The following is a 25831-nucleotide window of genomic DNA, read 5'->3' on the forward strand; positions in this document are numbered from 1 at the left end:
GTTTGAAGCAATATGCAGTAACTCTTGCTACTGTTTTTTTTTTTCTCAATGTCTCGAGTAGGCTGGCAACGTACTTAAGATTATCCCAAAAGATCTCTCAGAGAGGTGAGATCTCGAGTATGGTAAAAAGATCGATTGCCAGCCTTTGGGGGTTGAATCTCCAGATGGAAATAAAGAGGGCCTTTGTAGGAGGGGGAGGAGAGTTAAATGAGAGGAGAGGGGGGTGGAGGTGTAGGGGGGAAGGGAAGAGAGGAAATGTGGGAGAGGGGTGAGAGGAAGGGTTTAAGGTGTAAACGGGAGGGAAGGGTTGGAGGTGTACGGAGGGAGAAGGCGTTGCCCTAATGTCTTCCTCCAGACCAGCTGGACCGCAATCCTTTCTCCGTGGAGGAGCAGTTCTTGATCCTTCCACGATACAGGAACTGAAGATGAAACGAAAGATCCCGACCCCACCCCACGGCGACAGACCACTTCCAACCCAGTCTATCTTCAGGCGTCTTATCTGGTTGCCAAGGGAGCCTTGATAAGTACGTAGGTATATATATACCTATATATGGACAAGTGGTACAGAAAACGGTCATAGTGAGAACCTGATTGAGACCCGTCAGGGATTGTGTGTGTGTGTGTGAGCAGCCATGCGCTGGTTTTCGGTGCTCTTCGTCGGGGCTCTTGTAGTCTCCGCTATTGCAGGTAACTTCCGGAATACCCTTAATGATTTTAACCGGTGATCTATGAAACGCTCTTAGTGACTGACAGGTAACCTTCGTAAGACCTTCAGTAAATGTAAATGTAAATGTAACAACCTCCGGAGGACTCTTAGTGATTCCAAAAGGCAACCTCTGGAAGCTATTTAGTGACTCACAGGTTCTGGAAGACTATTAGTGACTCACAGGTAATCTCTGGAAGACTTTTAATGACTCACGGGTAACCTCTGGAAGACTCTTAGTGACTCTAGCAGGAAACTTCTTGAAGACACTTGGTGACTCACAGGTAACCTCTGGAAAACCCTTAGTGACTCTCGAGTGTTGTTTAGATTTTTTAAATCTTCAAGAAAACAGAAATTTTCCAAATCGATGAAGTGTCTGCATTAACGTTTCGAATTTCGTTTTCGTGGATTAGAAAAAGTGGAAGTTTCTAAATCAAAAGCAAATGTTCTTTTCAAACGATTCACCGCGAACAAATTCTTTGACTTGACAATGATAGATAGACCACAGCGCTAACCTTTCCAACATTTCAAAAAGGAAACCATTAAACTTTGGCCCTTTTTTTTTTCTCTCATTTTAGTTAGCAGTGCTTTGGTCTCCTATTGTATAAGTTCATTGTTCGATTACTTCATGTGCCATGGCGACTCTTCATCTCTGAAATGCTGAAATGGGATTATGTGTGTGAGAGAGAATCACCATTACCTCGGATCAAGTGCTGGAGTTGTGATCAACAGTTATTACTCACATGGCCCGACCTGTGGGCACTGTGTGACCTTATACACACATGCGTCTCCTTGCCTCATGTTTCCATTCTATTTTTCATAGTCGCTGTTCTAGTTTGTCAAAAATAAGTTTGCGACATTATAGGAGCCGATCTATGATTTCTGTATTGGGTTAGTATTTATGGTCATTTGTATAGTGAGTGTTCTTATGTCATGCCTTAGATTTGATGTAGGGAGATCACTTGTGAAGAGGTTAAACAGTGATGGTGGGAGTACTGCTCCGTCGGGGACTGCACTGATTAACCTTCTCATAACCCCTCTCTCTCCAGATTTGTGTTTCTTGTTGGATTTCATTAAAGTCATTGTGATCTCTTATAGTTTTGTCTACGGATGAAAAATGGGTACTAGTAGACTCTCACACACACACACATATATATATATAAATATATATATATGACTTAAACCACTGCGCTATCAAGAGAGCGCAGTGGTTTGTCACTATTCACTTGTTACGTCTGAGCTGGGTTCGAGTTCTTGGTTTCACTACGTATCAGTTTCCGCATATGTCTCCGTCGAGCTCCTTGTCAGTATTGATAGTGATGACATGAAATTAAAGTAAAAAAAAAAAAAAAAAAAAATAAAATAAAAAAAATAATAATAATAATGTAGTTGAATGTACATATATATATATATATATATATATAAATATATATATATATATATATATATATATATATATATATAATTTTCTTGCAAATTTGCTTTCTTGCAATTTGTAATTATTTTGTGTAGGATTTTTTTCCTTCCCGATATATGGTGATCTTTATTGGTAAATGGTCTGAGTAGATATCATGTCTAATTTACTGTGTTATATGTGGTTGGAGGGAGGGTGAGCACAATGACATATCTGAGGATGTTGTCAGTTGGTTGTACTGGGGAAGCTGTGTACTGGTACGGTTGCTGGAGTCTCTAGTATGATTAGGTAGGGGAGCTGTTCTCGTATTTCATTTCTTCTTTAATCTGCTGTTTGTGTGTATACACATATTAGGTATTGTGGATCCATGTCATCTTCCAGTATATGGTTTGTTAGCGCACTGAGTTGTTGGAATTAGTGCGAGTAGCCCTGGAGGATATGATGGTGGTATATACATGTTTGTGATATTGTATACATTTCTTTAATTGTATTGTGATTATTTCTGTTGTGGCGTCTGTTAGTAATTAATTTTATTTTGTTGGAGATTATGTGCATCAGGGATTTTGTCTTCCCTGACTATGGTGTACAATTGGGTAGTGTGATTTTGTGTTTTAGTGTGGTTTCTTAAACCGGTTAATAAATCTTAAAGTATCTATTACTAAAAATCTGTGACCCGATCGGTTTTCCCAATCCGTCAGAACCCGGCAGAATGCGGACACGCTGACCCCTGTCCGAGAGTAAAGGTCTATTCGATTTTTTTGGCAGGGCCCGACGTGATATCAAGGGCACGTGTACATTCAACCTGTGAAAGATGCCTGAAACTTCAGCAGTAATGAAACGAAGAAACCGCCATTTTTGGAAATGGGTTACAGAAACGAAAAAATAACAAAACAGCACCTGTCGAAAAACAAAAAGCAAGTTGTGTTTCTAAAACGAGAACATGCCGCTAAATTTCCAACGTTATATCAAACTTGCAAGGATTTCTCCATCAAGGAATCAATAAAGTCATTTCATCGATTTCGACGACTCAACCTTGAGCCGTGGACGATCATTGTTAGGCCATGGACGCTCATCGTTGAGTCATGGACGATCATCGTTGAGCCCTGAACGATCATCGTTTTGCAATGGACGATAATCGTTGAGCCGTGGACGATCATCGTTGAGTAAAGAACGATCATCGTTAAGCCATGGTGTCAAAGTTCTCGAAGGTGCCGAAGTTCTCGAAGGTGTCGAGGTTCTCGAAGTTCTCGAAAGTGCCGAAATTGTCGAAGGTGCCGAAGTTCTCGAAGGTGAAGAAATTCTCGAAGGTGCCAAAGTTCTCAAAGGCGCCGAAGTTCTCGAAAGCGCCGAAGTTCTCGAAGGTGCCGAAGTTCTCGAAGGCGTCGAAGTTGTCGAAGGTGCCGAAGTTCTCGAGGGTGTTCAAGTTCTCGAAGGTGCCGAAATTCTGGAAGGTGCCGAAGTTCTCGAAGGTGCCGAAGCTCTCGAAAGTGCCGAAGTTCTAGAAAGTGCCGAAGTTCTCGAAAGTGCCGAAGTTCTCGAATGTCTGGAAGGTCTCGAAGTTCTGGAAGGTCTCGAATTTCTGGAAGGTCTCGAAGATCTCGAAGTTCTTGGTGTTCGTATTTCTTCCAAGGTTGTAGAAAATTTCAAGAAGCACTATTACGCAGGCTAAAAAAAAAATGTGGTAATGGTGGAAGAGGACACAGGCAATACCAGTTGTACTATTTAGAGCGTAGGTTCAAGACATTTAAAAGAAAGCTTTTGGGAGCTGTTAAGAGCTGTTAAGAGTTTTTATGAGAGTAGTAGAGCATGTGTTAGGATTAGAAATGGAGAGAGTGAGTGGTTTGAAGTAAAGGTGGGACTTCGTCAAGGATGCGTTATGTCGCCCTGGCTGTTCAACTTATACATGGATGGGGTGGTGCGAGAGGTGAATGCTAGGGTAGTGAGTCAGGGATTGGAGATGGTTAAAGAAAATGGAGAAAAGTGGGAGGTGAGCCAGCTGTTGTTTGCGGACGACACTGCGCTTGTGGCAGGGTCAGAGGAGGGATTGAGGAAGCTGGTGGCAGAGTTTGGGAGAGTATGTGATAGAAGAAAGCTAAAGATAAATGTGGGTAAAAGTAAGGTGATGAGATTGTACCAAGGGGTGAAAGTGGCAGTAGACTGGAAGTGAACATTAAGGGAGAGCGACTGGAGGAAGTGGATAGTTTTAGATACTTGGGTGCAAGTGTAGCAGGAAAAGGTGGAGTGAAGGTGGAGGTAGAATGTAGATTGAGAGAAGCGAGTAAATGTCTTGGTGGTTTAAAGAGTGTAATGAGGAATAGACATTTGGGAATGGATGCGAAGAGGAGACTGTATGAAGGAGTGATTGTGCCAACAGCACTGTATGGGGCAGAAACGTGGAACATAAGAGAAGAAGAGAGAAGGAGTTTGAATGTGTTTGAGATGAGGTGTCTGAGAAGTATGATGGGGGTTACTAGGCTGGATAGTGTGAGAAATGAGGAGGTGAGGAGGAGAACAGGGGTGAAAAAGGATTTGGGAGATAGGGTTGATGAAAGAATATTAGGATGGTTTGGACACATGGAAAGAATGAGTGAAGAAAGACTAGTAAAAGAGGTATGGAAGGCAGATGTGGAGGGAGTGAACATGAGGGGACGTCCTAGGATGAGGTGGATGGATGGGGTGAAGGGGGCTGTGGGGAAGAGGGGAATGTCTGTTGAGGAAGGAAGGGAGAGGACGGAAGACAGAGGTGAGTGGAGAATGGTTGTATATGGATGATGGGGGGTGGGGTAGTATGTGTGAGTAAATTTTGACGCAGCCCGAAGGGATTTCTCCCCGTCCTCACCTTATATGCAAAGGGGGACGGGGGGGTCGCCGATTAAATGAAGCGGCCTTGCTGTGGATGTACTGTGTCTTGCGACACTGCTTCTGACCCAGGGCGGTGGGCAGGGTGCAGGGATGACCCGTCATCCAGGAGGTGCTCAGATGAGAGGAAGGGTGGGAGGGATGTGGAGTGTATCTAGGGATGAAATGGGTGGGAGTGTTTTTATGCCTTTCCCTTTTTGGCTACCTCCCTTGGAAGGGGGAAAAAGCCTTGGTATATGTATGTATGTACCCCAATCGTGGTCAAGGTTGCACGTTGGACACAATGCCTCTGCCCGTTTCCAGGGGCGCCGGAAGGGAGAAATTATAATTCGTGTTTGGACCTATACTTTTATTATGACAGAGACCAACAATTAAAGATTAGAACTGCCCGTGTAACACGAAAGCGAAGCGAGCGATCCGCGCAGCGGGTCTTGCCGAAGGCCAAACACCCCTGGCGTAGCCAGGGCTGGCGTAAGCCAGGTGCTTGTTACGAAATAAAATTTTGTGTCCACCGGCACTATCACATTCTTTCATTTGTCGGTTGCATGCTATATTTTCTATCAAAATGTTAAAAATACTCTGTTAATAATGTATTTTTTTTTTTATAATATTTTATGGAATACCTCTAAGTTAATTGAAACATTGTAATGCAAATTATTCTCACCTATTGGGCACTATGAAAGAAAATTATTGTTAATCTCTGCATACAACTTCGTAAGTACTGTTTAAGACCCTATTGCATTTGCACAAACAAGCTGATTTTTTCCTCAACTGAGTATATATATTTTTTTATCTCTACAGTGCCAGCCGAGAAGCGTGGCATTTGCTCATTCTCCAGTGAAATTGCTGACAAATTTGACTATGTGTCAGGTGAGGGTTTTCAAATATTGCAGTGTGATCTTGCTTCAACAAAATATTGATGAAAAACGTTCCAATATATTCGCTCCTTTTCTGAAATGTCACGACTGTCTCTATATCACTCTACAAAATCCTATCAGGAAGGAGCTATATCTACAACTACACTGTGGACACAACCACGACCTTACTTGGAGCTTTTGATGGGGAATCTCGAGTTCTGATAAACTCTAAGGCCCATTTCGATATCTCTGCTCCATGTGAATACATCCTTAGGGTAAGTAGAGTATCTCAGTTGTTCTCAACCTGTGGTCCATGCCTAAGGAGTAAAAGAGTCTCACATGTATGGTCACAAGCAAAAAATTAGAGGTCGTGGATTCACAACGATTGATTTCACTGTTGAAGTGATCTTCCCGAAATGAAAGAACAGCGCCAAGTATGAGATACACAAACAAGTTGAAAATCCCTAGTTTCACTTATAATGTACGCCTAAATGAAGGAAATATGTTAGAATTAACAAATAATATGAATCAAGTTCATATACAACTTCTCTCTCTATATATATTTTTTCACAGCTGAGCGACATTGAGCTGGTAGGATCGTCCCGTTCTTCGAAATTTGCAGAGGCTCTGAGCAAGGTGCCTCTCAAGTTTTCCTTCCAGAATGGTGTCGTGAGTAGTGTGTGCGGAGTAAAGGAAGAACCAGCTTGGGTCATGAACTTCAAAAAAGGAGTTCTCTCTGCTTTCCAAACCTCTATGACTAAAACTGATGAGGAGGTGAGCAATCTAGAAAATAAATAAATAAGAATCTACTCATCTTGAATGACATTTCACACTATTGTAAGAGATCTCACACCCGAGACTTCATATTTCAGATTTTAGAAGAAACAGATATAACTGGTAAATGCACCACAAAATACCTGGCTCGAGTCAATGGCACAACTACAGACTACTATAAAACAAAAGATTTCGACTCTTGTACTCTTCGTCCTGATCGTACTGCCTACTTCGCCACGTCTAGCTACACCAGCACCTCTCCAATTCAGTCCTTGCCAATATTGAGGTAATCAATCTCAAATTCTCCTTTATCCTTTAGCTACCCAGGGCGCTATGGATCTCAGGGTAAAGTAAATAAGGTGACAATTCTAGAGAATATATCATGCATGATCAATTTCAACCATAGAATAAGACAACATTGTGGAAATAAAAACTGTATGTACGACCTGATAACACTTAAGTTTACACAGGGCAGGAAGAATGAAAACCAAATATATAAGTAAAATATTAATAATTCTCTATCTTAAGGCTATATACTGCTAACGATACTATCTCACCCAATTAGGAGTGAACAAAATTGCCACCAGAAATTTGAGAACGGCGTGCTGAAGGAATCAGAATGTGAAGAAAGCCACCAGTACCGCCCTTTCTCTAACCATGATAGCGGTACAGTCACCAAAATTGAGACTCATCTGGTCTTCACCTCCATAAGCAAGTCTTCACCGGCTAGAGGGGACGATTTTTCAGAATGTTCCCTCCTCACATTTGACTCTTCTGAACCTAAAAAAACTAATGCTAAGCTAGAGACGGCTACTACCATCCTAGAGCAGCTGGAGTCCTCCAGACAAGACCAGAATATCAATACGCCATCCATCTTCTATGAACTGGTAGCCACTCTTAAAGGTCTTACCTACACGCAGCTCGCATCGCTTCTTGAGAGAAACAAGGATACCAACAAACACAAGTTCCTTGTTGATGCAATGCCTCTTCTCATCACGCCTGCATCCGCTGAAATCTTGCGTGACATGGTGAGGGATGAACTCATCAGTGAGGACGACATTAATATTTGGTTCACGTCTCTTGCATTCGTCAAAAACCCGAGCTCTGATATCTTCGATGCATTGGCAGTGAGTTTGGATTCTTACATTATGTCTCGTTCCCTGCATTAATAGGTACTTGCAATGCAATACATCACTGCCCTAATTCATAAAGACAAATATTGTTTTTTCTTTTACAGACAATGGGCACACTTCTCAACAAACAAGGTATGCTGGGAGTTTCGGCGCTCATCAACAACTACTGTGCAAAAAATCCTGCTTGTGAAAAGGAAGCCGGCGTTGAAAGACTTCTCCTTACTTTTGAAGCTCAGCTTGGTTCTGCTTGTAGTTCCTCCACGGATGAGGAAAAAGAGAGGATTGTTGTGGCCCTTAAAGCTCTTGGCAACGCCGGTCGATGGGTAAATGCAGACTCTATCCTCAAGAAGTGTTTTACTGAAAATAATGACATGGAAGTCCGTATTGCTACCCTTGAGGCCTGGCGACATACCCCATGCCACTACAGTCGATCGACCCTGTTACCCGTGTTCAATGACATTAATCAAGATCCAGAAGTGCGTATTGCTTCCTACTTGGCAATTATGACTTGCCCCAACAAGGAAGTCATCAGAATCATAAAGGATCGCCTCAACTCGGAGGCCGTCAACCAAGTTAGTTCTTTTGTCTGGAGTCACTTAACTAATCTGTACGAGTCAGCTGCTCCAGGTAAACTCTGGATGCATGATCTGATTGGCCAAGATCTACTGAAGAATAAATTCAATGCTTCCGTTCTGAAGCTCTCGCGCAACTTTGAGTCATCCTTTTTTATGAACGAGATAAATGCTGGAGCTACTTTTGAAAGCAATGTAATTTTTTCTGGCAAATCCTACTTACCCAGCTCCGCTATGCTCAATTTAACTATGGATCTCTTTGGTGAATCGATCAACTTTTTTGAGATCGGAGGTCGATTTGAAGGCCTGGAAGATTACGTTGAGCGTTTTTTCGGCCCCAATGGCTATTACCCAGAGGAAACTGTTTCTGCAGTTCTCAAAAACTTCCGCGAAGACAAGGACGAGGAGCAAACTAACCTTGAATCAGTGTTAGATGAAAAAGATAGATCGCATGGGTCACTTTACCTAAGATTTTTTGGAAACGAAATATATTACAAACATCTGCATGGCCTTTCAGATCTATTTAGGAAGTCTGATTACTCCAGTCCTATGGACCTGCTCCTGGACCTTTCTCGTAAGGATAAGATTGAATACGTAAAATCCTTTGGTATCATCGACACTCATTTTTCACTGCCTTCAATATCCGGACTCCCGATAACTCTAAAGCTCAATGGAACAACAACGCTTGGACTTAATATGACTGGAACATTCCAGCCAAGGAGTCTCACGGACATCAATATCCAGGGTCATATCCAGCCATCAGCTGCTATTCAGCTGGCCAGTAGTATTCATGTTGACGCCTTTGTGTCTAGATCAGGTGTTAAGATGGTCTCTACCCTTCAGTCTTCCACATTTCTCGACGGTAAAATGCTAATAAAGGAAGGAAAACTGGTTGATATGGCTTTCAATATGCCAAAGGAAAAGGTTGAAATTTTGAATATAGGCAACCAATTTTTCTACTACGATGGAGATCAAGAAACTCAAGCCCAATATCGGCATGAAAATAAGATTAAAGGATGTTCAGGAGCCTCTACTCTCCTTGGAATGAGAATTTGTGGGGCTGTAAACTATCCACCCATCAAGACCGATTCTTTCTCTTTTCCTCTCCTTGCACCCATGGGAGTTAATGTCTACCTGGAAAAAACCGACAGCCACTCCTCCTACATCTTCCGATTCAGGCGCTCGGAGAATACCATCTCCCTACTCTTCGACACACCGGCATCCCTCACAGATCGAAAGATCTCGCTTATTCTCTCCCGGCAAGAAAACGCTCTCGATCTTAACATTTACACTCCTCTGAAAGAAATAAAAGCACATGGAGGCTACCAGCTGAACGCCGAGGAAAAAATAATTGACCTTGAAATTATCACAGGACAAAAGGAAACCTACACTTTTGTCTTCACTTTATCAACCCAACGTGACAATATACAAGTCAGACATCTATCTACATTAACAATTAGTTCACATGAGGATCAGCTCTTTAAATTGCAAGGTACTTTCCTCTCAAGTAGAAAGAACAAAATATATGTAACAGATGTATTAATCACCGAGCTTACCCCGAAACCCATAATTTTTCACGGTAAGTCCACTGTAGCTTCATTTTGTATCACACAATTAACCAATCATTTTATCCAAAGAAAATTTTCACCCAAGTAACATATTTTCAGATAATTTTCTTCTTTCAGCCGCTATTGATGGAGAACCTAAAAAAATGGTAGGGGAAACTTCTTTAGAGTCGCCATTTTTGGATGCATCCTTCAAGGGGTTCACCCGAATAGAGGACAACGCCTTGAATTCCCAATTCGACATGGAGTATTCATTTATGGAGGGAACAAAACACATCGTCACGCACTCTCTCCTTCTTCAAAAGGAAGAAGAAAACACCACCAATACTTACTCTTTCAACTTCTCCTTCAGACCCTCCCAATTCCCTGGCGCTTTCATTGAATCTAATGTACACTCAGTCTTGTCCCCCGGAAATGTGGAATCCAAAGCTAATTTGACAAATGGCCCCGTAGTCTGGAACGCTGAGTACATTTGGTCATACGACCGAGTTCAAGATGACCACGTGAACCTGACTACTCGTCTGGCTGTTCAATGTCCCGCTCATAGCGTAGATATCCTTTTCTTCCAACAATACCTCCATAACAAACAAGTACTTGACAATGCGTTCACGCTTCGTCTGTCCAAACAACTTGAAATTCAGCAAAAGGCACGGTTTGCTTTCTCGACCTTAGAATATAATGTCCTCAATTCTATCACTATTCCCGAGGGTACAATTTCGTCTGCTTTATCATTCAACAGGATTTCAGAAGGTCAATATAATGCCAAAGTGAGTACCGTAGTTCCATTGTTATATCAAGCAATTACTGGAGAATGTGTACCCTGGGATTAGTAATGTGTGTGTGTGAATGTGTATATTTGCACACATTTGTTTATACTATAATAGAGACATGTATATATTCTCAAATGTAATCTCCATGGCAGTTAGGTATTGCCCTGGATCAATCAGACCAGATAAAGTTAACATGGCTTGTAATCATTTTCAATATATTTCAGATGAGTGGCAAGCTGATGGCCAACGAAGTCAACTTTGAAATCAACCTAAAGAACAAATCTACTCCTACAAAATTTGACCTTGAAATTGGTGGTTATTTCAACGGTATGGGTCAGATGGCAATAATAGATACATCCGCTGTAGCCAGCAAGGACAATGCCATTCTTAATCTTCTCTTCAACATGAATGATAGACACATCACAGTTAAAGCCGACGCTAGTCATACCTCCCTCTTTCTGGATATCAACGTCCTCAAGCACATGACTCTTGATGCAAAGGTGAGCAGAAAATTCTTAATTAGATTTACTTACCAAGTGATTTCAGATATTCCTATTGCATTCACATGCAACAATCAATCATTCATTCATGAAATGTATTTTCATTTCAATTACAGATAGTGCCCACAGGTAAGGAGAAGACTATTTATGTTATTGCTTTCTGGGACAAGGACAACGACCCGTCTAAAGTCTTTAACATGACTGGAATGATTCTTCCTAATGCTGTTCATGGATCTCTAAAGTATTTAGACAACGAATTCCTTCTTGGAGGACAGCTCAATCAAGGTCAACTCCAACTAGAAGCTCAGTGGACACCTGACCAGAGGATTACATCCATCGTAAGTTATTCTTTAGATGAGAAAAAGTCTCTTTCAGTTATGATTGAGACTCCATTTACTGGATACAAGAAGCAACATGCTTCTATCATTTTCCATACACATGGCACTCAGCTCCGAAGCAGTGTCACCGCTACGTGGGACGAAGATCAAGAGCTTAACTTTTCCATGGCTGGTACCTACGAGGGCTCTTCCCTCAGCCACATCTTTGTGTCCGAAATATCTTTTACAAGTACCATTGTCAATTATGAACAAGCCAAAATATCATTCCATTATCGAATGGATGATAACATCATTAAATCCAATCTTATTAGTAAATGGAAAGACCAAGAACTCCAGGGTAACTTCAACTCTATTTACAGTGCCGCGGGGCCTCTCATGGAACTTACTTTCAAGTCTCCATTCACCAAAGACTTAATGGTCTCTTTCAAGAATACTCTAAAAGATAAAGATCTGGCTATCGCATTTGAAGCTTCTTATGATTCGGAGACCCTCGCAGCCGTTACTATTAAGGGGTATATCGACATTTCTGATAAACAAGCCATTACGCTTTCCTGTAAGATGGATATGCCTGTGCAAATCATACCCAAAATTTCTGGTAATCTCAACTACAATTTGGATGATTCAAGCCTCACTCTTCACACTATGATCAACAAAGATGAAGAATGTATAACTCTAAATATCAGTGGGGAGAAGAAAGTAACTGAAGATACGACTTCTGTTACTGGTGATCTTCGTTTTACAACTCCTTTCACTCATCCACTCATTCTTACCCTCGTCCATAACCACGATATGGTTTCCTTTACCACAAATTTCGAGATATCTCGTATCTGGTCTACATCTGGGATTGTGAAGGTTCACTCCACCGGCAAGGTATCCTCTACTAGTGAGTTTGAGCTGTCAACAAGCATCAGCAGTCCAGTTATCAAAGTCAAAACTCTTGTCGACCACAAATTTATCAACAATACTCTTAACTCCAATATTGACTTTGATGTCAATGATAATCAGATTCTCATTGCTGCAAATGGGGTTCTAGATACTTCTGCCAAGGTGGTCAAACTTAACGTTGGAGTGACATCTACCGTGAAACAACTCCATGAGCTAAAAGTATCTTTTGACCATGTAAATGAAGGGAAAATGTACGAGACTAATATCTTCATTACAAAGGGTCAATCCTCACTTGTACTTAATCATGGGCTCCTCTTTACGGATGCATTCAACTGGGAGAACACTTTAAGTATTAATAATATATATATATTGAAAAACAAACAAACACTTGTTGGACTCCATTTTGTGCACAACCTTGAGTACACTTTAAATGACAATGTCATAAGTTCAAAGATTTCTTTCAATATGAAAAGAGACGAAAACCAAAACAAGATTGATGCTTCTCTTTCTTTAAAAACACCTTATACGAACGATTTGAAGTTATTTTTAGATTACCAACAAAGCCAGAATGAGGTCAAGGCCACTTTCACTATTGAATATACACCAACAAGAAAGATAACTGCATCAGTCGTCTTGAGGAAGGATGAAAAAGCGAAATATATTATGATCCACTTTGACACTCCATTCTTCCATCCACTTACCATGGAAGGGAGCTTAGCCTTGGCTCAAAAGAAAATTCTTATGGCTTCTGTTATGTTGGGGAAAAATAAGGCTTCCCTGACTCTTAAAGGTGCTCAAGGTGAATCTGGGATTCATGGTCTTGCCAAACTGGACACTACATACCTGACGCACCCTATCGAAATCAAAGGAGCTTACGATATTACGCCCAGTGTCAAACATCTTGATCTCTCTTTCGCATACCAAGACAAATACAGAATACAGAGCACTATTACCGGATCAGAAAGAGAAGGTGAAGTGATCACATTAGTTGAGCTTCCTTATGAAAAACTTAGCAGACTTTCTCTATCTACCAAATATGTGTTAAGTAATATGCCCTATACCGTTTCAACCACCTTGGCAGTGAACGACCATCACTACACTCTTCAGGGTAAATTATCATTTGGAGAAGTCGGCATCAGTGTCGATCTAGATGGAAGGACAGGTGATTTCTCTGCTAACTGGCAGTATGATCCTTCTATGTCCAAAGCACAAGTACACGTCAACTTAAAGTCTCCAGTGACTACTCTGAAGGATCTCCAAGCCTCACTTGAATATGCCTTCGAGGAAAAGAACTACGTCAATATCAGCTTGAAGTGCAATTCTCAAGAAATGAAATTTTATGCAACGGCGGAGAACGAACAAATAACCATAAAGGGATCAACGCCTTTTTCTGGATGGGAAACTTTTGGCGGCTCTCTTCTTTTTTCTGGCTCTACCATCTTTGCCTCTGTCTTCAGGAATGAACATAAGTTTGAATTAAACGGACAAGTTCAAATTAAGAGCGAAGAAGGTCTAATAATTATTGATGTTACCACCCCCTTCACTGTCTATGAAAACTTTACTATCGAGGCCACGTATCATTTTCAAGGCATAAATAAATCTGTCAATTTCAAATCCAACTTAGGCTCCAAACAACTTTCATTTGAAGCCTTTGTGAATTTAGAAGACCTGATGGCTCCTGAAATGTCAATGGAGATTAATATTCCCTTTGAGCCTGCTTGTCGACTAGGTGGCAATGCTAAATGGAATATGAAAAGTGAAGTGAAGACAGTTAATATCAAGACCTTTTGTGACGATAAAACCTATCACTGGGCTCTAATCGTCACACACGAGAGCAAATTCAAAGGCAAAGCCGTGGCAACCATTGTTACTCCGCTAGCGGGATGGACCTCTCTCATCTTAGAAGGCCAATTAGATTTCTCTGCTGATCCTTACTCCTTCAGTATTGTTATGGAGAAGGAAGGTGTTAAGGACACTTACTCTGTAACCCTTCATGCTGACGATCACACCATCTTTGGTTTAGTTGAAACTCCTTTCTCAGGATGGGAGAACGCTGAATTACGTATGCATTACAATTTGACTGATTCACATATGATTTTCAAAGCTGATCTGAGCAAATCCTCTGATAAGTACCAGGTGCAAGGCTCTCTCCTTATGAACAAATTAACTCCGAAGTTGAAGCTTGAAATCGACACCAAGACTGTTGAAATGTCTAACACTTATTTAGCAATGGAAGCAGATTTGATCAAGGAAATGAAAGAAGTCAATCTTTCCTTTGTGCGCAACAAAAAAGTTTATTCCATGAACTTAGCCGGTAAGAGATCGGACCGGACAGGTGAGATTATGATGACTATGAAGACTCCCATCATGGGATTCAGTTTAATTGATTTGACCGCCCTCGTTGACTTCAATAGTGAGGTTAAGACTGCTAATTTCTCTATCGTCAGAGAGAACGTAGACAACAAAATAAGCGTTGAGGCAAGAATACAAGAAAGCAGTTTCTTAATCAGTGTGATTACTCCAATGAAAGAATTTGAGACCATCCGATTAAGTGGACACTACGCTAAAGTCAACATGCAGCACAATGCTTTGGCATACCTGGAAAAGAACAGTGAAAAGTATTTCTTCAATGGTTTAGTAGACATCAATGAGAAGGTTCTTACTCTCTCCGCCACATCACCTATTTCTGGATACGGGAAAATGTCAGTCTCAGGCAGTGTCAGCAATAATCATATAGAAATGGAAGTCTCTAAAGAGAACGAAAATTACCAATTTGTCGCCGAATACCACCTTACTCCTTATTCAGTATCATTCACCCTGCAAACTCCTTTTAAGTTTATTGCTGATTTATCCATGAAAGGACATTACAATCTTCAAGAAAGGGACCTGGAGGTCTTTACTACTTTACAACGTAATGGAGAAACTTTCGAGATAAACTCTCGTGCCAGCTACAGTCCTCTAAAGTCCTACATATATGCTTTTATTGCTACTCCATTCAACGAGTGGAAAGAGGTTTCCCTTAACATCCAATATGACATCATGTCTGACGTTAAGAAGTGCGGTATCTCGGTCGAGAAGGACGGCTCAATTAAGGGATTATCATTTGAAGCTAGTTACAATATGAACAGTGGATATTTTAGAATCGAAACTCCCATAGAAGGCTTTCAGACATTTGAGGCCAGCTACAACCTTGATATTGACAAAAAACAAAACAAACTTGAAGCAAGCTTCAACTTTAAGAAAAATATCCAGACTTGGACATTTGTCACATATGGTCATTTTAGCAAGACAAGTTTTCAGATGAAGTTTAAGACTCCATTTGAGGGTTACGACACTACCCTAATCGAGGCCAATCTAGATACATCTAAGAAAACTGGAGAGGCCATCATTCAGTTTGGGCAATATATATCCACATGCGAGTTTGCTCTCAAACAGGAGCAGATAACTTTTGCAATGACCACTCCTTTCGATAACCTTAGGTTTGTTTCTCTTGATGCCAATTACAACTGGAACAATGAGAAGAAGGATATTTCTGTGAAAATTTTCCACAACGAATTCAGCTATCATGTTACAGCTGATCTCCGTCTATCTGGACCAACATCAGAGATAAGTGCATCTATGTCTCTCCCCTTTACTGGTTTTGAAACTCTTTTCTTCTCTGCAAAGTACGATGTAAACAACAAAGACCAACTTCTTTTAGGTAGTCTTGCCCTCAATGAATATTTGTACGGATTTTCCCTTGGAGGCTACCTTAATGGTAAAAAAGGTAAAGTCACTCTCATGATTGAAACGCCTATCAAAGGTTGGAGAGTCATCAAGATGTTTACCAAAATCGATCTTACAGTTAAGAACAAGAATGTGGACGTCCTCTTCGAAAAGAATGGTGACAAACTTATCGTAATCTCTGGAAATATTGTTGGGGATGATATGGAGTTTAATTTGAATACCCCTCTACAGAAACTCAAGAACTTTAAATTCTCAGGTACTCTCGACCGCGCCAAGCGCTCAGTCAGAGTTAAAATGGTAAAGGACGAAGAAATAAAAGCCAGCGTTTTGGCTAGCTTCCATTCGTTTAAATTAATTGTAAAGACTCCCTTCGAGATGGCTCGCAAATTGACATGGACTCTTAGTGTCGGTGATAATGGAAGGTTATTTTTCGAATGGAAAAGGAACGATAACTTCTTAATATTTGATGTTGTCCCTCGAGGAACAAGGAAGTCATTCGAAATTTCTCTAAAAAGTGAACTTGAAGGACTACAAAGCCTTACCATTGATGGACACATCAACACCGAGAAGCTTGAAGCGCATTTGGGAGCACAAGTCAACGATGATAACATCTCTTTCGATGGGACAGGCACAGCAAGTGCCCAAGCTGGAAACATGAAGATCGACATTCAGAGTCCATTCCAGAACTTCAAGAAAGTGACCATTGATCTTAGCTACAATATTCCCGAGCAGACTGCAAAATTGGAAGCTTCATCCTCCTCTTCTGACTTCCATCTCAAAGCAGAAGTCTCTGATAGGCTAGAGTTCAATATTACCATGCCCTATCCCCAGTACAATAATCAACTTGAAGTCCTCTTCACCCCCAACGCTGGTCATATTCATATTGTTACTCACCGTGACAGGCTGTGGGACCTAATCGCTCACTATGAAACCACTCCTGAAGAAGATATCAAGGCCACAGCTCAGTTCAAGCAAGGAGAACTTGTTCTTTTCAACCTCAATATTGGACACGATACACACACACATATAGATGACATTCAAGTCGAAGTCCGCAAAAGTGATACCCACCATTCCGCTTTTCATCTCCATCGGGAAGAGTTCGATATAATTTCTCTCACATTAGAAAGAGACGGCAAGGAGATTACGATCAAAGCCACGGGTGAAATGAAACAACTTCCAATGAAAGGGCATTTTCATATCTCAGTAACGGACAACCTTTTCCATGATCAATACGACATGACAGCTGAAGTGGACCTTGATCGTACTTCCACACCTAGGTCACTTATTGTAGAACTTTCACCACATATATATGAACTTTACAAAATTGAGATTTACTATGAGGCAGACTTACAGAAGCTTCAGACTGGAAAGTTTGATTTGCACTACACCACACCTGATAAAAATATGCAACTTTTTGAAAACATTTCAAGTAGTTGGGATTTCTCTTCATCTGATTCCATCGACTTTAACATTAGTGTAAACGATAAAATCTTCAAGGGTCACGGAAAACTAACCCTTGCAGAGACTAATCTGAGCCTTACTACTAACCTAGCCCCAGCAGATATTTTTTCGGTGGAATGGAAGTTCTCAAAAAGTGGGACCAAACACGATCACCGCCTTAGAATGGGTCTTCATGATTATTATTTACTGATTCAAGTAACTGGAAATTACGTTGATGTGATGAATGTCGACATGAATGCTCATCTAAAAATCAATCACTTGACACCAGATCTCAACCTGAAAATACAATGGAGTCAAAACCAGGATAATTCACTGACAGGGAGTGGTAGTTTTATCTATGGGGAACATAAAGGTCAGTTCAAACTTATCAAATTTAAGCTCAATATAGAAGAGAAAACTATGGAAATTGCTTGGGAAGGCACCTCCAATATTCTCGAGTACAATACCATACACTTTGATGGAAATATCGATTTCAACAACAAATGTGTCATTAAGATCCACTTAAAGCATGACAATATCAACGACTTCCTTGAGATCAATTTCACCGATCTCAGCCCAGAGTTCTCCAATAATAGTGCTCTACTACAGTTTGCTGGCGTTGGTCTTGCTGAGATAGTCCTGAAGCATGACTTTAGAGAAGTGGGAATAAAGTCTATTGATGTACTTCTTATGATTGGGTCATACAAATCTTCTTACCATGGCCACTGGAACCTGAGCAAAGACCTAAATATTCTTGACAGCAACATTACTATCAAATCGTACTTTTTCGGGAATGTCAGCATTGAAGCAAAGTACGATACAACTAACATTAGAGATTCTTGTGCACAATTTTTGTATCGTCATAATGAAGTGACTTATATAAGCCTGATATGGATTTTCAAAGATGAGGCTGACAGCACATACGCTGAACTGGCTTTCAATTCTCATGTTGAAAATATCCCAAGTTCCAGATTTGTATTTGATGCTCATTTCTTAGATAAACTACAGGTGGATCTTTTTATGGAATATTCTACCAGTAGAATAACTATGACACACATATCAACAGATTCTAAGTCTGCAACCCTGATAGAAACAACATTCAAGGGGTATGAAAAAATCACCATTGATGCTGAATACAATAGTTCTGAAAATTCAAAGACAGGTTACTTTACATATACAAGAGGTGATCATGTTTTAGATATAAGAATGTACTACAACACTGTGAATGAAAATGAGGGTTCACTAGATCTTAAGATTGCTGCACCATTTGAGGTTTTCCATCAATTTTCAATTGAAGCCCAATGGAGAGATGGAAAAGCTATAGTTAATTGGAGTCTTAATGAAGTTCCTTTCAACTTTACTGCTGATGTTGACGTGAAGTCATCAGATAATACTTCGATTGAATTCATCTTAACGCTTCCCGACTTCAGCCCCATTACGTTAACTGCATCTTACAACATGGAAAAATTCATACATGGTATCACAAACGAGCCAGAAACGTTGGCAAGTATTTCAGTTTTGTTCAAAAACAATAGCATAAACTTTAATCTTGAAGGTTTTCACAACCGTGAAAAGATTTATGCGCGTCTTCAAGCCAGTTCCTCGTTTGATGAGTTCCGGATCTTCATGACTTGTCTTAACTACGATCTCCAGGGACAGGAGCGTAACGGTGTATTTGAACTTCAATTCAACGACCACCATTTCAAGTTAAGCACACAACTGGAGCTCAAAGACAACAATGGTTTCTATTTCAAGGGGACACTAAACAAAAACAGTTTGAGCCTGACATTTGGACTTGGCTATCATGACCAAGAGTATACTTTAACGGCTGGCTACGGACCAGATATTGAAGTCACCGTTTCGATGAAACCTAACGAGAGAGGCTATAAAGAAGGGTTCTCCGGGAAAATTGATCTTCCTAAGCAAGGATATCACAACATGGAATACGAAGTTGAGTATGGATTCAAGAACTATAATCAGCTGTACATAGACGTAGAAATTGATATAGGCGATGATCAGGATATTCAGGTCCATTTCCTCTATGATTCAGAAGGAGTGGAAGCACGCTTTTCTAGCTACTTCACGGGCGACCACAAACTTAGAGCAAAACGTTCTTTCTCAACTACAGCATTCTTTACTGAACTCGGATATAATGAATACGAACTCAAATTGAAAGGAGGGTTACCGGACGACAATTCAAAACGTGGACTTCTCCTAGAGGGAGAAGTCTTCGGAAAGAAAGTTCTGATTGATACTCTTTTCCAATCTAAGGGTAGTGAATACCTCGAGGGAAAACTCACCATTGAGACTCCTTTTGAGAATTTGAATCACTTGGGAGGGCGCTACACTTGGACAAACAAGGATAATAGAATTCTTGGTAGAGCTGAAATCATTCTCCCATTCTATTCTTATACTTTCCCAAAGATTGTGGCTGAAATTGACCTGGATACCAATGGCCATATATATGGTCATGGCAACATCAATGTGTTTGGACAGATATTCAGCTTCATAGCCAATGTAAAGGGTTCCTCTCTTTCCACTGGCTACATCGGTGGCATCGAAATCGTCACTCCCTTCGCTCCCTTCCCCGAACTCGCCATCACTGCCTTTTTCAAGGCCGATCCAATTCAGTCTATGCAACTAGATCTAAAGATTATAGCTCAATCCGATTCACATATATTAAAAATTAAGTATGATATCACTAACACTAAGGCTTCCGCAAGAATTTTCATTGATTCAACCCAATTTGACAAGTTCTATGTGTTGGATTTCATCGCAACAGGTAACCCCAGTAAAGCTCTAAAGATCCAGTTTTCTCTTAACAACCATAAAGCTGAAATTGAGTACGAGATCACCGATACAAGTCTCAAGGTGATACTGAATATCCACACTTCCTATTTAGGTAAGAATAGTGCCAATTTTATGATAGATACTACTTTCCAAGCTCTGGATAAGATGAATGGAAAAATCACAGCTACTGTGGAGGGCAAATCCCTCGAGATCAATGGTGCATTTAAAGTTGAGAATCGTCACATTAAATGTAACTTCATTTTCACCTCTAGCTTTGTTGACGGTACACGTAAGATTGATTTCGACATTCTTATTCCCACCAGTCCATACACTAAGTTATATGTCAACTCAGTGCTTATAGCAAATGAAACACATGCCATACTCTTTAGCCTCGATCTGGAGTCTGAGATTAACCTCAGAATGGAAATTGATACACCTGTTTTGTCGAAGGTGTCTTTGATTTTACTTCTACAGGAAGGTGCAGCTAGCATTACTCTTCTCACTCCTGATGGGGCTCATGAAGCCAAGGTATCGTGGATTGTGACACACAATAATTCCACTGACTATGTATTTGACATTCATCTTTCTTCACCCCTCCTTAGTGAGAACTACATGTTCAAGGGAAGTGTGTCTGGTGGGCAGAGTATCGTTGAGGGTCACTTCGAATTAGCTATTGGGAATAAAGTTCATGAACTTACTGGGGTGGCTAAAATGGAAGAAGCTGGAGGAATCGTAAACTTTGATCTCGCCACACCTTTCATGGATATCCAGAAAGCCTTCGTTGGTGCAAAGCTCAGTTTTACAGAAAAACTTGAGACATCCCTGGAAATCACCCTTGCAGATTATATTAACCAAATTTCCCTGCTATTTGATAAAGATAACAAGAAAATTTCAATCACTGCTGAATCGCCTTTCCTTCCAAATGGTGCTGTTCAAGTTGAAGCAACCATCGATGGTCAAAGTACGGAAGACGTTAAGCTCAAATTGGCATTTACTGACGCAAAGGACACGCTCTCTGGCCTCTTCAAACTCAAGCACAAGTCAAACGACATATACACTTCTCTAAAAATTCTGACCCCTTTCAAGGGATACAAGAAGATGAAATTTGGAGCAAGCTATTCAAAGGCCTCATCTAGCAGAATACATATCTATTCTGACTCAATTACCCCTTTCATGTTCATCGTAGACGCCACTTTCGGTAACACTGAAAACGAATTCCATACCAACGTTTCTGTAGAGACTCCTATCGAAAGGTTTGAGAAAATTGGCGCTGCCTTAGATATCCCCTTAGACAAGTTCCAACCTCGAATGTCCCTCCAGCTCCCCGACAGATCCTACATAGTTGATTCTCATTATGAGGGTAACGATGAAAGCAAGAAAGCAAGTGCCTTCGTCACCGTCAACGGTGTCTATAAATACGGCGCTGACGCAGTCGTCAGGACAAAGGTTCCCTACGAGTTCGGTTACAGAACCTTCGTAAAAGAGAAACAGAGCAGTTTTCATATCAGGACAGATTCTTCCTTCCTGAATCTCGTCACCCCTTCAACCTAAACTGTATTGCTGGTTCTTGCTAGATCCTTTGTCTAAATTAAACTAAAAGTTAAAAATCCATTTCGTCAAACCCTTAAGAGACATTCCTGATCCTTTCTCTACCAGTCCTTATTTCTTCTGACCTCGTCACAGACATGTTGGTCATCTCCTTCACTTATCCATTCTATCCCACTGTGGTGAGATTTCCGTTGTAAGAAATCATCAATGTTGTACCACTGCATCATGTCAAAATATCTCATAAATATTCTCAGTCATGTCACATAAGCTTCATGTATATTTTGTATGAATTGCTAATAAACATAATCATGCATATCAATATTTTCCATATTTTCCCTGTATAATTTACATTATGAAAATATGACCTTTACCTGTGAGTCAAAACTTACTTTACCCGCTAAAAATAAATGAATAAATAAATAAATCATACCAGATATAATTATTCTTCCAAACACTAATTACCAAACACTTGCCTTTACATAAAAGTCTGATCGTCTAAAATTACTGTGCTGGAAGTACAAGAACCTAGAGTCAGCAAGCAGCAATTAGAGAAGGAACTTGGTCTTCTCACTTAAGAAGTCTGATTAAATTCCCTAAGAGGACATAAGACTACAAAAAATAAAAGCATATATATATATATATATATATATATATATATATATATATATATATATATATGTAGCATCAGATGAACTGGAACAATTTTTAAATTACATCAGATGAGAAACCAATCGAACCCCTATTCCATTCCTGATTAAAATCACATAAAATATATGACGATACAGACGAAGAACGAATTCTAAGGAAACACTGGATTAAAGTGTTCAAGATGCTACTATATGAAAACACCATCTTTGATGCTACACATATGGACGCAGTACTCACCATAAACGACTCAATCAAAAAGTAGCATCACCTTGCTGATCTAGACAGTAAATCCGGACATTGCCTTAATTTCTCTCACTCATACCAACAACACGAAATCAATCATAACTAATATAAAAAAAACAAGCCCCTGGAGACTCGGGCATAAGCACATTCACAAAACAACTTCTAGATAGGCTGGCTCAAAGAAAACTGTTAAGATGAACTTCGTTGGCAGAAAAATCAGGTTGTAAAGTGATATGTCCTTAATAGTTGCATTGTCTCCTCTCTCTCCCTCTCTCTCTCTCTCTCTATATATATATATATATATATATATATATATATATATATATATATCAAGGACTACTATACACAGGACCAGGACGTGCGCACCCAGATCCCTGGGTCCGCTAGCAGAGGCCATTGCTTTCTTTCTAACCTAACATTTTATATTGGACAGATATATCAAAACTAGAAACCTAAAATTGTATATAGGACAAATATATCAACTATTGACTTATTCAATGCAGTATAAGTTAATATAAACTTTTATAGTGAAATAAGAAACTATTTCTAAGGCACTGTTATGCTTTGAAATGACAATTTTAGCCGGACTTAACAGGTATTATTGTATGAGGTTAGCAGACACCAGGGTTGGCGATTTTTTTTTTTTTTTATCTTTAAAAAATATATATATTTTTAATTTAAATCAGATTTATTTGATTTAAATAGTTTTTTTTATAGATTTTATATATTGTGGGATTGCTATCTGATATGTGATCTGATTGCTAAAAGACATTTTTAACATATCAATATAAGGAGCAGTGCTATATAGATTTGCCACAAGTATACAAAAAACGGTATAAGCCGTATGTGAGGACGGTATGCTCAGGTTCACTCGATTCCTCCAAGAGTTTTCTCATCTTGGTGATATTTGCTGCATTGTCTGTCACAACACTTCCAATGTGACAACCAAAATTTTGTTCAGCCTTCTTGATCGAATTTTGTACAAGTTGTAGAAGATATTCAGCAGTGTGAGGTTTCCATGATGTGTCTATTGTGTCAACAAAATAAATCTGACCAGCTGATGTTGTTAGAGTGACACATATTATGGGCTCATTATGGATGTTAGACCACCCATCAATTGAAAGACAGTTTCATTATTCAGGTCATCTGCACATTTTTTATATTCCTTTTCATACACAAGATCCAAGTACTTATCAGCAACATATTTTCTGGATGGAGGAATAAACCTGGCCTCAGGTTTTGAACCATCTTGAGAAACTGAGGATGCTGAACAAGACGAAATGGTGAATTTGTAGCAAATATAATTCTTGCAACTTCTTTGTCGAGATTTTCCTTTTGAGAGGCTGAAGTTTTTATGATAAATCTGTACAGAGATATTGATGACTTTCTTTTAGATGAAAATGATTTAGCAGAAGTGGCGCCTGTGGAGGAGTCTGATAGTGACCTTTTTAATGATGGAGTTAGGTTTGCAGATATTTAAGTGGAGCCGATGATGAAGGGATTGATTGAAGCTGGTGATACAGATCCTGAAATGGAAACAGAAAATTGTAGCATATTGCATAATTCATAAATGAATAAATAAATGAATGAATACAGTGTGATTTAGGCTATTTTTGAGTACAGTAGTTATTTTTTTAGGTAATGATCATATTCACACAAGCCACTAAATTATTTGGAAATAATTAACAGGATATGAAATAGGTGGGCTTGGAATTCAGTCCACACAAGATTCAGTCCACTTTTAAATTCACTAAAAATAATGGGTTAGTTGGGTTAGGCTAGGCTAAATCCCTTTGGGCTGAATCCCATGTGGGGTGAATTCCAATGGAACCTATGAAATATATTACACAATGCTGAATGAAATGAATAAAATCATCTAGGCCCCAAAGTTGAGTGGATACAGTATATTATAGTGATATAGTCATTACCCAAATTTAGAAGTAATGAAGTTGAAGTATCATCTCTTTAGGCCTTCACATTTTTATTGCACATGCTCTCCATTGTTCACCAAATTTATATAGTTGCGCATGAAAAGGGAGAAATGCACACAATATAAGTAAAATTATTTACCTGGGTCATCAATTTCTTCTGTATGCTGTGGCTGACCTTGGCATTTATCTCTGTGAGATTTTATCTTGACACAATGCCCTGTAGTTCCTGGCTGCAATCTTTGCATTTAGCTCGGTACCCTTTGCCAGAAGTTGTTGGTAGTTTTTCAAAATAATTCCAGACAGGATAATTTTTTCTGCCTGAAGGAACCACTGTGCCAGGTCCAGAAGACATCCTTCCTGGTTGATTCCAAAGCAGCAACTGACTCAGTGAGAAGCTGCTTACCTATAACAAGTTTCAATAAGAATCTTGTTGAAACTTGTTGTGGGCTGCACAGTGATATATATATATATATATATATATATATATATATATATATATATATATATATATTACATGTAGGCTTATACAGTTCTAATATAATTTCTTTATTGTTCCAATTTATTTCCTTTGAGAACATCACAAACTTGGAGAGGAAATTAATAGATAATTGAACTATGCAATGGGTGCCTTCACCCCATCTCAAGGCCCATCTACTCCCCCCACCCCAACACACAGACAAACCACCACTCCATCTCTCCATTTATCTGCTTATGGAGCTGATAAGCACCCCATCACCCACCCCCTATATAAGAGCCAGCTGACGTAAGATATCCCAGTGTAAAAATAGGCTAGACCTGTATAGTACAATGTGAGCCGACCATGCGCTCCATCGCCTCAATTCTCATCATTGTGGTCTCCGTGGCTTCTGCCACTGCAGGTAATCTACTTCGGGAGTTCGATATTTCGAAAGGATTCCCTCACGTGGATTTCCGTCTTTCTCGGTCTTTGTGTGGGGATAAGGGTTCTCTGACGGGGTAGGAAATTTCCTCTGCGGAGGAATTTCTGGGTTTCTGGAGAAGGGTGTGGTTATACAGACTTGATGGACTGAATATGCCTCACTGGAATATGTCTTCCGGTGGCGGTATAATAGCCATTTCTCGCAAGCATGCTACTTGTTTTTGATACTTCGTTTGA

At 39.9% G+C, this 25831-nt stretch overlaps 1 protein-coding gene across 1 annotated transcript; it reads left to right on the plus strand.

The window, feature by feature from the left end:
* Positions 1–574: 574 nt before the first annotated feature.
* Positions 575–22263, plus strand: LOC143040000 (uncharacterized). The gene is made up of 10 exons (XM_076210519.1): positions 575–687; positions 5778–5846; positions 5975–6108; positions 6407–6607; positions 6706–6893; positions 7173–7734; positions 7845–9891; positions 9998–10644; positions 10872–11147; positions 11264–22263. Exons 1-10 carry the CDS (start codon positions 633–635, stop codon positions 21875–21877), a joined length of 14793 nt encoding a protein of 4930 aa, XP_076066634.1. The 5' UTR covers positions 575–632; the 3' UTR covers positions 21878–22263.
* Positions 22264–25831: the final 3568 nt, after the last annotated feature.

The sequence above is a fragment of the Oratosquilla oratoria genome, chromosome 27 (genome assembly GCF_046742065.1).
Source record: "Oratosquilla oratoria isolate Oo_2021 chromosome 27, ASM4674206v1, whole genome shotgun sequence".
NCBI lineage: Eukaryota > Metazoa > Arthropoda > Malacostraca > Stomatopoda > Squillidae > Oratosquilla > Oratosquilla oratoria.

What these genes read in the sequence shown, in the direction of transcription:
- LOC143040000 (XM_076210519.1), top strand. Translation starts at nt 633, where the DNA reads ATGCGCTGGTTTTCGGTGCTCTTCGTCGGGGCTCTTGTAGTCTCCGCT. An exon ending in TGACTAAAACTGATGAGGAG is followed by an intron (nt 6,608 to 6,705) that starts GTGAGCAATCTA and finishes TTCATATTTCAG; the next exon opens with ATTTTAGAAGAAACAGATAT. An exon ending in ATATCTTCGATGCATTGGCA is followed by an intron (nt 7,735 to 7,844) that starts GTGAGTTTGGAT and finishes TTTCTTTTACAG; the next exon opens with ACAATGGGCACACTTCTCAA.